The 14,196-nt window shown below is 47.5% G+C and overlaps 1 protein-coding gene across 3 annotated transcripts in view; it reads left to right on the top strand.

Moving 5' to 3' along the window:
• Positions 1 to 8,538: 8,538 nt before the first annotated feature.
• FCHSD2 (FCH and double SH3 domains 2) overlaps positions 8,539 to 14,196 on the top strand; it is an 83,259-nt gene continuing 77,601 nt past the window's right edge. For all 3 annotated transcript variants that reach the window (XM_075266281.1, XM_075266280.1, XM_075266279.1), the window contains exon 1: positions 8,539 to 8,775. In XM_075266281.1, coding sequence (XP_075122382.1) covers positions 8,725 to 8,775 — 51 coding nt within the window. In that variant the 5' untranslated portion in view covers positions 8,539 to 8,724. The remainder of the gene's footprint in view (positions 8,776 to 14,196) is intronic.

Below are 14,196 nucleotides of genomic sequence, written 5' to 3'. Positions count from 1 at the left end.
ATGTATGTACACAGTGACTGCACCACAGAATAGTGAGCGCAGCTCTGGAGTATAATACAGGATAAGTAATGTAATGTATGTACACAGAGACTGCACCAGCAGAATAGTGAGCGCAGCTCTGGAGTATAATACAGGATAAGTAATGTAATGTATGTACACAGTGACTGCACCAGCAGAATAGTGAGCGCAGCTCTGGAGTATAATACAGGATAAGTAATGTAATGTATGTACACAGTGACTGCACCAGCAGAATAGTGAGCGCAGCTCTGGAGTATAATACTGGATAAGTAATGTAATGTATGTACACAGTGACTGCACCAGCAGAATAGTGAGCGCAGCTCTGGAGTATAATACAGGATAAGTAATGTAATGTATGTACACAGTGACTGTACCAGCAGAATAGTGAGCGCAGCTCTGGAGTATAATACAGGATAACTAATGTAATGTATGTACACAGTGACTGTACCAGCAGAATACTGAGTGCTGCTCTGGATTATAATACTGGATAAGTAATGTAATGTATGTACACAGTGCCTGTACCAGCAGAATAGTGAGCGCAGCTCTGGAGTATAATACAGGATAAGTAATGTAATGTATGTACACAGTGACTGTACCAGCAGAATAGTGAGTGCAGCTCTGGAGTATATTACGGGATAAGTAATGTAATGTATGTACACAGTGACTGCACCAGCAGAATAGTGAGCGCAGCTCTGGAGTATAATACAGGATAAGTAATGTAATGTATGTACACAGTGCCTGTACCAGCAGAATAGTGAGCGCAGCTCTGGAGTATAATACAGGATAAGTAATATAATGTATGTACACAGTGACTGCACCAGCAGAATAGTGAGCGCAGCTCTGGAGTATAATACAGGATAAGTAAAGTAATGTATGTACACAGTGACTGTACCAGCAGAATAGTGAGCGCAGCTCTGGAGTATAATACAGGATAAGTAATGTAATGTATGTACACAGTGACTGTACCAGCAGAATACTGAGCGCAGCTCTGGAGTATAATACAGGATAACTAATGTAATGTATGTACACAGTGACTGTACCAGCAGAATACTGAGTGCTGCTCTGGAGTATAATACTGGATAAGTAATGTAATGTATGTACACAGTGACTGTACCAGCAGAATAGTGAGCGCAGCTCTGGAGTATAATACAGGATAAGTGATGTAATGTATGTACACAGTGACTGTACCAGCAGAATAGTGAGCGCAGCTCTGGAGTATAATACAGGATAAGTGATGTAATATATGTACACAGTGACTGTACCACAGAATAGTGAGCGCAGCTCTGGACTATAATACAGGATAAGTAATGTAATGTATGTACACAGAGACTGCACCAGCAGAATAGTGAGCGCAGCTCTGGAGTATAATACAGGATAAGTAATGTAATGTATGTACACAGTGACTGCACCAGCAGAATAGTGAGCGCAGCTCTGGAGTATAATACAGGATCAGTAATGTAATGTATGTACACAGTGACTGCACCAGCAGAATAGTGAGCGCAGCTCTGGAATATAATACAGGATAAGTAATGTAATGTATGTACACAGTGACTGCACCAGCAGAATAGTGAGCGCAGCTCTGGAGTATAATATAGGATAAGTAATGTAATGTATGTACACAGTGACTGTACCAGCAGAATAGTGAGCGCAGCTCTGGAGTATAATACAGGATAAGTAATGTAATGTATGTACACAGTGACTGCACCAGCAGAATAGTGAGTGCAGCTCCGGAGTATAATACAGGATAAGTAATGTAATGTATGTACAAAGTGACTGTACCAGCAGAATAGTGAGCGCAGCTCTGGGGTATAATACAGGATAAGTAATGTAATGTATGTACAGTGACTGCACCAGCAGAATAGTGAGCGCAGCTCTGGAGTATAATACAGGATAAGTAATGTAATGTATGTACAGAGTGACTGTACCAGCAGAATAGTGAGCCCAGTTCTGGAGTATAATACAGGATAAGTAATGTAATGTATGTACACAGTGACTGTACCAGCAGAATAGTGAGCCCAGTTCTGGAGTATAATACAGGATAAGTAATGTAATATATGTACACAGTGACTGTACCAGCAGAATAGTGAGCGCAGCTCTGGAGTATAATACAGGATAAGTAATGTAATATATGTACACAGTGACTGTACCAGCAGAATAGTGAGCGCAGCTCTGGGGTATAATACAGGATAAGTGATGTAATGTATGTACACAGTGACTGTACCAGCAGAATAGTGAGCGCAGCTCTGGACTATAATACAGGATAAGTAATGTAATGTATGTACACAGAGACTGCACCAGCAGAACAGTGAGCGCAGCTCTGGAGTATAATACAGGATAAGTAATGTAATGTATGTACACAGTGACTGCACCAGCAGAATAGTGAGCGCAGCTCTGGACTATAATACAGGATAAGTAATGTAATGTATGTACACAGAGACTGCACCAGCAGAATAGTGAGCGCAGCTCTGGAGTATAATACAGGATAAGTAATGTAATGTATGTACACAGTGACTGCACCAGCAGAATAGTGAGCGCAGCTCTGGAGTATAATACAGGATAAGTAATGTAATGTATGTACACAGTGACTGTACCAGCAGAATAGTGAGCCCAGCTCTGGAGTATAATACAGGATGAGTAATGTAATGTATGTACACAGTGACTGCACCAGCAGAATAGTGAGCGCAGCTCTGGAGTATAATACAGGATTAGTAATGTAATGTATGTACAGAGTGACTGTACCAGCAGAATAGTGAGCGCAGCTCTGGAGTATAATACAGGATAAGTAATGTAATATATGTACACAGTGACTGTACCAGCAAAATAGTGAGCGCAGCTCTGGAGTATAATACAGGATAAGTAATGTAATATATGTACACAGTGACTGTACCAGCAGAATAGTGAGCGCAGCTCTGGGGTATAATACAGGATAAGTAATGTAATGTATGTACACAGTGACTGCACCACAGAATAGTGAGCGCAGCTCTGGAGTATAATACAGGATAAGTAATGTAATGTATGTACACAGAGACTGCACCAGCAGAATAGTGAGCGCAGCTCTGGAGTATAATACAGGATAAGTAATGTAATGTATGTACACAGTGACTGCACCAGCAGAATAGTGAGCGCAGCTCTGGAGTATAATACAGGATAAGTAATGTAATGTATGTACACAGTGACTGCACCAGCAGAATAGTGAGCGCAGCTCTGGAGTATAATACTGGATAAGTAATGTAATGTATGTACACAGTGACTGCACCAGCAGAATAGTGAGCGCAGCTCTGGAGTATAATACAGGATAAGTAATGTAATGTATGTACACAGTGACTGTACCAGCAGAATAGTGAGCGCAGCTCTGGAGTATAATACAGGATAACTAATGTAATGTATGTACACAGTGACTGTACCAGCAGAATACTGAGTGCTGCTCTGGATTATAATACTGGATAAGTAATGTAATGTATGTACACAGTGCCTGTACCAGCAGAATAGTGAGCGCAGCTCTGGAGTATAATACAGGATAAGTAATGTAATGTATGTACACAGTGACTGTACCAGCAGAATAGTGAGTGCAGCTCTGGAGTATATTACGGGATAAGTAATGTAATGTATGTACACAGTGACTGCACCAGCAGAATAGTGAGCGCAGCTCTGGAGTATAATACAGGATAAGTAATGTAATGTATGTACACAGTGACTGCACCAGCAGAATAGTGAGCACAGCTCTGGAGTATAATACAGGATAAGTAATGTAATGTATGTACACAGTGACTGCACCAGCATAATAGTGAGCGCAGCTCTGGAGTATAATACAGGATAAGTAATGTAATGTATGTACACAGTGACTGTACCAGCAGAATAGTGAGCACAGCTCTGGGGTATAATACAGGATAAGTAATGTAATGTATGTACACAGTGACTGTACCAGCAGAATAGTGAGTACAGCTCTGGAGTATAATACAGGATAAGTAATGTAATATATGTACACAGTGACTGTACCAGCAGAATAGTGAGCGCAGCTCTGGAGTATATTACGGGATAAGTAATGTAATGTATGTACACAGTGACTGCACCAGCAGAATAGTGAGCGCGGCTTTGGAGTATAATACTGTATCTATATGTGTGTGTATGTATATATTATTTAGCAGTTTTGTGTACATTGTGATGATTGTTAGGGTGAACAATTACTCCCACATCTCTTTGTGTATAGTATACCTGTAATGTTTCCTTTCTCCACTAGATGGCGTTGCTATTTCATGTTTTTGTGTTTCCTGAGGTTACCTGTGGTGAGTTCTATATAATTTAGGATACAGCTTTTCCACCTGTCAATGATATAGAGGGGGCACAACAATGCCCATCCCCCTATGTTATAATTCATACATCTTTCACATAAAGATTCGGCTCTAGTAAAGTTATTTGCTATTGATACAGAGAACACGAGGGAGATTTATTATTCTCTTAACTTAGACATAAACCAGAGGGGCAGAGACTGCGGCACATTTACCCCTCTAGGTCAGGCCGTATACAGTATATCATCTGATTTCCTTCTGCCACCTCCTCGTTGACTTATTTTGTACTAATATTTGTCGCCAAAATAACAGGAGATGCCATTGACAGATCTGGCGCAGTTTACGACTCCTCTTAGCCCCTCCCCTTTTCTACATAGTTAACCAATGAAACACAATCAGTGAGGTGTAAAGCGTTTCTATGACACATGTAAGATATTTGGTTGGAACTTAAATGATGGAGGGTGGGGAGTAATGGGATCTAGATTTCTGATACATTTTGCTTAGTTAATCTCCCCCACGGTGCCGATCTTGTACAGAGTCCCCTTCTCTCTATCCTAGATGTGAGCAGGTGCATTGAGTGTGAGCGCCCTCTAGTGGCGGTGTATATATAACTTACTTATTATCTGTCTAGGAGCAGAAGCATCTTGGGGGTCAGGGTGGCAGGGTCAGCTCCAGGTTTACAATAACCTTCTGGTTCCCATAGGCCGATCACTATGAATATTGGGTTCACTGTATTGTATGGATTGTTACCAAACAATAATGTTCAGCACTTGTGACTTTCAGGCTCCAGATCTCACCATCCACCACATCTTAGAACATGAGACTCCCATCATGTTATAGACAACCATCTTGGCTCTCTCATACATAAATTTGACTATTGACTATTTAGCATATGATTAGTTCTGCAAATTCTTCTCATTGTTACTGTTTTGCTCCTAAAACAAGCAAAAGGACTCGGCTTTCATTTTTTTGTTTGTGTAATGGCCGCATAAGAAAAGGTTGGCTGATATGGAAACCTGGTGTAAAGCTGTGTGTATGTGAAGATTGAAGAACCTACAAGTTTCCATTAGTCCATAAATGTCATGTGATCATGTATATCTCAGTTTGGATATCAGTGAAAAACCTGCAATCGGTTGTTATGGATACCTGGAGTAAAGCTGTGTGTATGTGACCTTGTGTAACAGTGTCATGCACAGCGCCCTGCCCCTTTAAAGCTGACCTACAGTAGTGAAGGAAACCTGGAGTAAAGCTGTGTGCATGTGGAGACTAAGCACGTGCAAGCTTCTATTGGCTGATAAGGGACATGTGACTGTGTGTATGGCAGATGGAATATGAGTGAAAGACTTACAGGCTTGTATTGGCTAATGCAGGTAATTTTTTTGGGAATACTGTATCTCAGGAATGGTACGTCCTAGAGAGCTGAGACCCAGTCTAAAACCTTCCAGGACACATGATGTACCTGTGTGCCAAATTTGGTGAGGATCGGTCCAGTCGTTCGGTCGCGCATAAAGAACAAACAGACAGATGGACAGACAGAAACTCATTTTTATATACATAAGAGAAAGAGATACATCCATCTTTGGCTTTCACTGTCTGAATCCTTCTGGGCATGTTCTCCATCAGATACAAGCACATCTGACCCCGGGTCTCTTCTACACCTTCCCAATGTTGTTACATACTGGACGACTCACTTGGGTATGAATACAGCTTTATCTTCAAGTGTTGGATTGGGTTGAGGTCTGGGGACTGTGGGGGCCAATCCCGCCCCTCTACTCCATTGTCATTGAGCCATTTTGTCACTAATCTTGGCGTAGCTTTGGGTCGTTGTCCTGCGGGAACACTATGGCGTCCTCTTCATACTGATAGTAGTCGAGTATACGAAGTAACTCATCTTGTAGGATACTCACCTATAGCTCAGCATGGAGACCACCATCGATCCTGCTCAAGTGTCCAACACCTTTGGCTGTGACCCAACTCCATATCCTCAGGTGTCCTCCACCAAATTTGACTTCAATTTCTCAATCCCTTTTCCTTTCTAGATCCCATTTGCCCCATCAGAGCCCAGTCTATTGAGTTTTGTCTCATGGCTCCAGATCCTCCAATCTTCTCTTGTTCCCTTTTTTCGTACTTCTTTGCAGACTTGAGCTGACGCTTCTTATGATGATATTGCAGTTGAGGCTTCTTCACCTTTATTCGGGCCACCATTCCAGACTTGTGTAATGCGCCTGCACGGACGTCTGTGATCTCACTATTATGGAGCACACGAGTCTCCTCCACCATCATGTTTGTCCTCCAGAACGGATAGACCCAACTTGTTGACCCCTGATATTTTGCACCTCTTGGCTTCTGAATGGACGGACTTCATTTGGTTTCTTCCCCCTGTCATGGCGTCACATGATGCTTGTTGTTTGGCATCTTCTTGGCCCAGACACCGCCATCGATGAGCTGGATGACGCCATTTCTCTTTCTTCTTCATGGCTGATTCTCTCTATATATCCAGTGACCTCCTAATAACACCCTGAGCTATCGGGAATGTGAGAACAAGTTGTCCATCTGCAGAACTGATCATAGGCCAAATAGTCACTAGTCACATTTATGTATCAGCTAGCCAAGATGGTGGTCTATAAGATGATGGGACTCTCACGTTCCAAGCTGTAGTGGACGGTGAGATCTGGAGCCTGAAAGTCACAAGTGCTAAACATTGTTACCCTTTTACTCGTCATTGTTATGGGGACCCTGTGATTTGCAAATCAGGATTCTGGGAAAGTTTGGTGGAAAGATCAGTTGAACAAAGGGCTGTGGCTCACTCTGTCGGCAACCCTGTCATCATCATCATCATCATCATCGGCGTCTGGTCTGACCTTTATAATAGGACATTGTGTTCCGGCCTGAGGGCAGCCATTCCCACACAGGATAAGATGGACACAAGTGTGAAGACATCTCCCCTAGGAATGACCGTCACCCGCCAGACCATTCACATGCTAATACCGCGGCCACAAGCTGCCAGGACCGGATCAAGCCGCAGACTGATGAGAAGATCATCTCAGGGTCATAATGAAAGGTCAGGCGGGGACGGCAGAGCGCACAGGAGCAGGAAGAGGTTCTGCAGCAGCTGTTAGCTCTATCAGATGTGATAGAATATTTATTTAAATTAGATACAGCCACAGCTTGAGACGCGTTTTGGGGTCGGAGCGACCCTCTCTTCGGTTTCGTAGGCTGGGTATAGGTAATTGCTGCAGCAGATTTTTGGGTCGGCTCAACCTCATAAGCTCTATTCATCTCGGTACGTGTTATTGTACTGACGCGTTTCATGGTCGGCTCATGATTTACACTGTATTCTAGTTATCACGTTTCGGGGTAGGGTCCGCACTTCAGATTGGATACAATTAGGGATAGGGTTAACCCTTTCCTAGCTTCCTATAGATCAGTCACAGGCTATTGTTGGAGACGCGTTTCAGGATAGGGTTGACTCCATTGCAGAGTTGACTGAGTGTCTTCAGCTTCATAGAGCTCAGATTTGGGTTATTACTTAGACATGTTCCAGGGTAGGCTCATCCACCGATAGAATTCTAACCTGAGATGTATTTTTGGGGTACGGCAGCCATTTCCCCCAGTCCATATATACATTATACACTGATATTCTTTAGACATGTTTCAGGGTTGGTTCAATGTCTTCAGTTTCCTGTAGATCCGATACGGTCATTGCCAGAGACGCGTTTCGGAGTCCAGTTGACCCTTTCTTTAGTGTCATATAGATCAGATACAGGTTATTCGTTAGACATGTTTCAGGGTGGCCTCAATGACCCCGGTTTCATATAGATTAGATAGGGGATACGGCTTGAGACACATTTTGGGGTAGAGTTGACCATTTCTTCAGCTTCCTACTCATTTCGGGGTCACAACCTATAGAATATAATAAGAGATAAGATAAGATAATCCTTTAATGAGGGGTCATATAACCAATAAATGTGCTATAAAATCCATCGATCCAGTGATATCACTCATGGAAGATTCCTGGGAATTGGCCTGCAGACATGAAGGGGTTAACAGGCCTGTGCTCTGGTGCAGTCCCGGCCAGTGTCCAGCAGGTGTCGCTGCAGAGCCGGGCAGCCCTGACTGCAGTGGTCGGGCCTTCCCCTGGCCCCGCCCCCGCTCCTGCTCCTATTACAAGCCTGGTGCCCCCTCCCCCATCCTCGGCGAGCCCTCCCCCTCCTCCCCGGCTGCGTGTCTGCTGTGCCCAGTCTCCAGTCTGTCGGCCCTTCATGGAGCCCCCCGGACTCCTGCGCTCTGTCTGCTCCTCCTGACACAAAGAAGCCACATCCAGCTGCCCATCACTGCCCTGCCTGGACCCGAGCTGGAGCAGCCTGGGGCAGGAGGGAGGCTGCCCCCCGGACCTCTCACACCAACACCCCTGGGATTTATGGTGGCTCCTCGGCCCTCCTCAGGCACCATGCAGCCCCCTCCAAGAAAGGTGAGGAGGAGGGAGGGGGGAAAGAGGGGCAAATAGAGGGGTGGGGGCTGCTGCCCAGGCCCTCCCCCTGGCTGCATGCTGGAGGCTGCATTGTTGTGTGCATTGTGTGTGCTGGCTGCATGCTGGAGCAGCCCCTGATACATTGTAACGACAACCAAGCAACCCGATACATTGTAACGACAACCCAGCAACCCCTGATACATTGTAATGACAGCCCTGCGGCCCCCAATATACTGTGACTACTACCCGGCGGCCCCCAATATACTGTGACTACTACCCGGCGGCCCCCGATACACTGTGACGACTGCCTGGCAGCCCCCGATATACTGTGATAACAGCCCTGCGGCCTCCGGTACACTGTGACGACTGCCCGGTGGCCCCCGATACACTGTGACGACTGCCCGACAGCCCCCAATATACTGTGACAACTGCCCGGCGACCCCCAGCACCCTGTGACGACTGCCCGGTGGCCCCCGATACATTGTAACAACAGCCCGGCGACCCTCAATATACTGTAACGACTGCCCGGCGGCCCCTGGTACATTGTAATGACAGCTCAGTGGCCCCCAGTATACTGTGACAACAGCCTGGCAGCCCCTGGTACACTATGACGACAGCTCGGTGGCCCCTGGTACACTGTGACGACATCCCGGTGGCCTACGTTACACTGTAAAGACTGCCTGGCATTAGCTGATGACACCGGAAAGTTACCTAGTAATGGGCAGCCAGTTACAGCTGAGTCTTTGTCACAATGTGACTGAGCTGCAGACTTTCTAGACTCGATACATTGTAATAATCTGAATTGATGGCGGCTGCAGAGTGATACATTGTCACACATATACACATATATATATATATATACATATACATACACACACAGTATCTCGGCTTCTGGATGTGATACAGACTGATACATTGTAACAATCTAAACTGCTCTCTGTATACACGGGGAGTATAGATCTGATTTTAGTTGTCACTGTAACAAGCTGAGTGGATACATTGTCACAGTGTGATCTGATCTCTATATATATACACACAGGATCTGCTTCTGGATGTAACACTGTACAGGATGAGTATAACCTGTGTGTCGGCGTCAGACTCTTACATTGTCATAGTGTGGACTGATCTCTAGGTGTATGATCTGATTCTAGCCATGATACAACCTGATTTGATTGCTGATGCAGTCTGATACATGGTGACCTGAGCTCTGTATTTCTCTGTCTATGGATTATACACAGAGTTTATGGCCGCTGCAGACTGAGACCTTGTTCTCTTTCTGTATACACAGGTAGTATACATATATCTGCTTCTATACATTGGGACTATCTCAGCAGGCTGATACATTTTGGCTACCTGAGCCGCTCGGCCTTCTCATGCTGATGATACATTGGAACGGCCTGGGCTGCGGTTGCTGCTGCAGCCATTGCATACTGTCACATGAATGCAGATGATTCCAGGCTCGGCCTGCGGCTATTGGCCGCTCTCTGCTCCTGTAGGTTGCTGCTGTATCTAGCAGGCTGCAGGTTCCCCATTGGCCAGTGTGCACAGTGACCTGCGGTATGTGGAGCTGCTGCAGTTTCTGATACATTGTAGCAGGGATTCTAATCCGCAGCATCTTCCCGTTTCCTGATCCCTTCAGTCGTCGCTCTCTCGGCTTCTGCTTCCACATAGGATACAGTGTAGCTTGTGTATTAATCTCCCTGTGAGCCGCAGACTGTATACACAGGGATTATATCCTCCGCACACCAGACCGTGTATCAGGCTGGATGGATGGGGCCTGCAGGATGCTGCAGATTATTACACCCTGGGCCTGCAGATGTTTCTGTCCTGGTATAAGGCCGCTATCGCACTGTAATATAGCGGCACCAGGTATTATGGCACCTGTAGTCAGCTGGCCATCATGGCGGCCATATCTGCCTGTATACGGTGTATTGTACTGCAGCTGCTCCCTGTTTGACCCTTGATACGTTGAGGGGCCATATAGCGGCCGTACATACTGTGGGTCTAGGTGTCTATCCAATACTTATTTGATATGGTGTCATTTTAGGGTTGATCTTAGTGGTATGAACCCTATAGACCCACAGGGGGCGTCACCTGTCTCTACTTATTGGGGTGACACAGGCAGTGTGGGACTGAGGATTCTTGGGCCCACCAGATAAAATGATGCAGGACGCCCACCCTCCAATAAACCGGAGTTCCCCTGTAATTTCGGTGTCTTCTACTCGTCCATTATTGTCTTAGAGCCGGGTGCTTACTGGTAATCTGCCCTCATGACCAGGGCACCCAAAGATTGCACCCCTGATACCATACGTGGTGCCCGCACCTATGGAGACACAACTGGTCAGTATGCCCTCTGTGTAATGTATGGTTGTATTTTTCTATAAACTATAATACTGCCATATAGGTACGGGGGGGGGGTGTCATCAATCTTCATCACTCCAATTGTTGTGGAACTACTACTCCCAGCCTGCTCATGGAACATCTGGGGGTGTGCAAGGTTTCTGTCCCTGGCATTATAATGACTGATGCTGCTTGGACTGGCGGACCATCTTGCACTAGGATCACACTGGTGCTGGTTTGTCAAAGGATCAGAACAACGGACAGCTGGGCTGTTGTAATGGCGGTAACACACTGACCCCGGAGGACACCCTAATGGTGTCTATTGCTTTAAAACTGAACCTGGAGGAGGAGAAAGTCCTCAGTACCGATCCTGTTGTTATTGAGATGTCCCCAGAGGTACCAGGTGTGCATGTGTATGGGGGTGCTGGGAGGAATCGCTGTTGACCTAGTGGGTATTTAGCTGATTTATGGCCCCCTTAAGATGAAAATCCACAAGGGTCCCCTGAAAAAAAGATGGTCTCCCATTCCATACTCTCAACTGGCTAGGTCAGGTGACCACTGTGGCCCATCGCTGGTCTCAGTAGTCACATGTTGGGTACCAGTGGCCTATAAGCAGTGACATCACCGATACCTAAACCATTTTGGCCATAAGGTGTGGGGGCATCAATAGTCTCTGTATAAAGCACCAACCATCCTAAGGCTGCCCATATACATTATATCATGACTTGGGTGAGTGTTAGCCCTGCAGGGGTTAATGTGCGGTGTTACATTGTAACAGGGCGGAATGATCCGGCATCTTCTATGTATCCACGTCCATTGCTGGAGCTTCTGTCTGGCCCTGCAGGGGATTTACCAGGTTTGTGCTGAGTGTGCAGGTCCGTCCTTGCTGTAGGTGACTGTAGCTGTGGCGGTCAGCGTAGCAGAGCTGTGGCGGTCAGCGTAGCAGAGCTGTGGCGGTCAGCGTAGCAGAGCTGTGGCGGTCAGCGTAGCAGAGCTGTGGCGGTCAGCGTAGCAGAGCTGTGGCGGTCAGCGTAGCAGAGCTGTGGCGGTCAGCGTAGCAGAGCTGTGGCGGTCAGCGTAGCAGAGCTGTGGCGGTCAGCGTAGCAGAGCTGTGGCGGTCAGCGTAGCAGAGCTGTGGCGGTCAGCGTAGCAGAGCTGTGGCGGTCAGCGTAGCAGAGCTGTGGCGGTCAGCGTAGCAGAGCTGTGGCGGTCAGCGTAGCAGAGCTGTGGCGGTCAGCGTAGCAGAGCTGTGGCGGTCAGCGTAGCAGAGCTGTGGCGGTCAGCGTAGCAGAGCTGTGGCGGTCAGCGTAGCAGAGCTGTGGCGGTCAGCGTAGCAGAGCTGTGGCGGTCAGCGTAGCAGAGCTGTGGCGGTCAGCGTAGCAGAGCTGTGGCGGTCAGCGTAGCAGAGCTGTGGCGGTCAGCGTAGCAGAGCTGTGGCGGTCAGCGTAGCAGAGCTGTGGCGGTCAGCGTAGCAGAGCTGTGGCGGTCAGCGTAGCAGAGCTGTGGCGGTCAGCGTAGCAGAGCTGTGGCGGTCAGCGTAGCAGAGCTGTGGCGGTCAGCGTAGCAGAGCTGTGGCGGTCAGCGTAGCAGAGCTGTGGCGGTCAGCGTAGCAGAGCTGTGGCGGTCAGCGTAGCAGAGCTGTGGCGGTCAGCGTAGCAGAGCTGTGGCGGTCAGCGTAGCAGAGCTGTGGCGGTCAGCGTAGCAGAGCTGTGGCGGTCAGCGTAGCAGAGCTGTGGCGGTCAGCGTAGCAGAGCTGTGGCGGTCAGCGTAGCAGAGCTGTGGCGGTCAGCGTAGCAGAGCTGTGGCGGTCAGCGTAGCAGAGCTGTGGCGGTCAGCGTAGCAGAGCTGTGGCGGTCAGCGTAGCAGAGCTGTGGCGGTCAGCGTAGCAGAGCTGTGGCGGTCAGCGTAGCAGAGCTGTGGCGGTCAGCGTAGCAGAGCTGTGGCGGTCAGCGTAGCAGAGCTGTGGCGGTCAGCGTAGCAGAGCTGTGGCGGTCAGCGTAGCAGAGCTGTGGCGGTCAGCGTAGCAGAGCTGAGGCCGTCATTGTAGCAGAGCTGAGGCCGTCATTGTAGCAGAGCTGAGGCCGTCATTGTAGCAGAGCTGTGGCCGTCATTGTAGCAGAGCTGTGGCCCTCGGCGTAGCAGAGCTGTGGCCCTCGGCGTAGCAGAGCTGTGGCCCTCGGCGTAGCAGAGCTGTGGCAGTCACAGTGTGGTTTCAAGCAGCACTTTCCTCAAGCACGGTCCTCATTATAGTCTATGGGGTTCACAGGTTCCCTTAGGTAACCGCTTTTTTACGTGTTTAGGTTTCTATTTGGCGTGTCCCCAAGCGGACTCCTCGAACACAGATGTGAATAAGGCCATAATGGAGTTTTTGGCCTCTCATTCACTGACGGCAAGCAGAGATCTGCACAATAAGTGATAGGAAGGCAACGTCTGAAGACTCCTTAACATGTACACGATATATGGCCTGTAAAGGGTTACCCGTATCGCCTTGTATCTTGTCCTCAGGCGCTGTACGCTCTATTCCTGTCTCTTGTGTCATGTAGATTACAATGCAGATAATAATGGAGGGCCGTGTGACATACGTAGTCATTACCTGCAGAGCAGCGCTCCTGGCGAGGACGGACCTGAGGTATGTTCTGTAATATGTGTGAGGCAGGGGACACAACACTCATTATCAGCCCTTACATTCACCGCTGCATCCTATTGGCTGTTTCTAGGTCACATGATGGATTTTTCTATAGGTTGTGATCACACTATGGAGCCTCAATGTCAGCAGAGCAGTCATACAGGAATGTGCTGCGGTGTTGTTACAATGTGTCGCTTATTGTGCGCGATTTTTGTCAGGGCGGAGAAGGCTTTCTGTATTATATGATATCTTATTTTCTGTATACCTCTATAGCTGGGACTGACTAATATTATTAATGTCTCGGATCCTCGCTGTTGTCAATATATGGGGGCTCAATGTGGTGGGGGGCCCTGTGGTCAGGTGACGCTCTGAACCCCGCACCAACAGTAAAGATGTCACCTAGTGGAAAGCCATGTAGACCCCCTGAGACGCATGTAGAGTCCCTGGGGAGCATG

This window comes from Leptodactylus fuscus, chromosome 2 (assembly GCF_031893055.1).
Source record: "Leptodactylus fuscus isolate aLepFus1 chromosome 2, aLepFus1.hap2, whole genome shotgun sequence".
Taxonomy (NCBI): Eukaryota; Metazoa; Chordata; class Amphibia; order Anura; family Leptodactylidae; genus Leptodactylus; species Leptodactylus fuscus.
The sequence above is the reverse complement of the archived record's forward strand: the minus strand, read 5'-3'. Positions and strand labels throughout refer to the sequence as shown.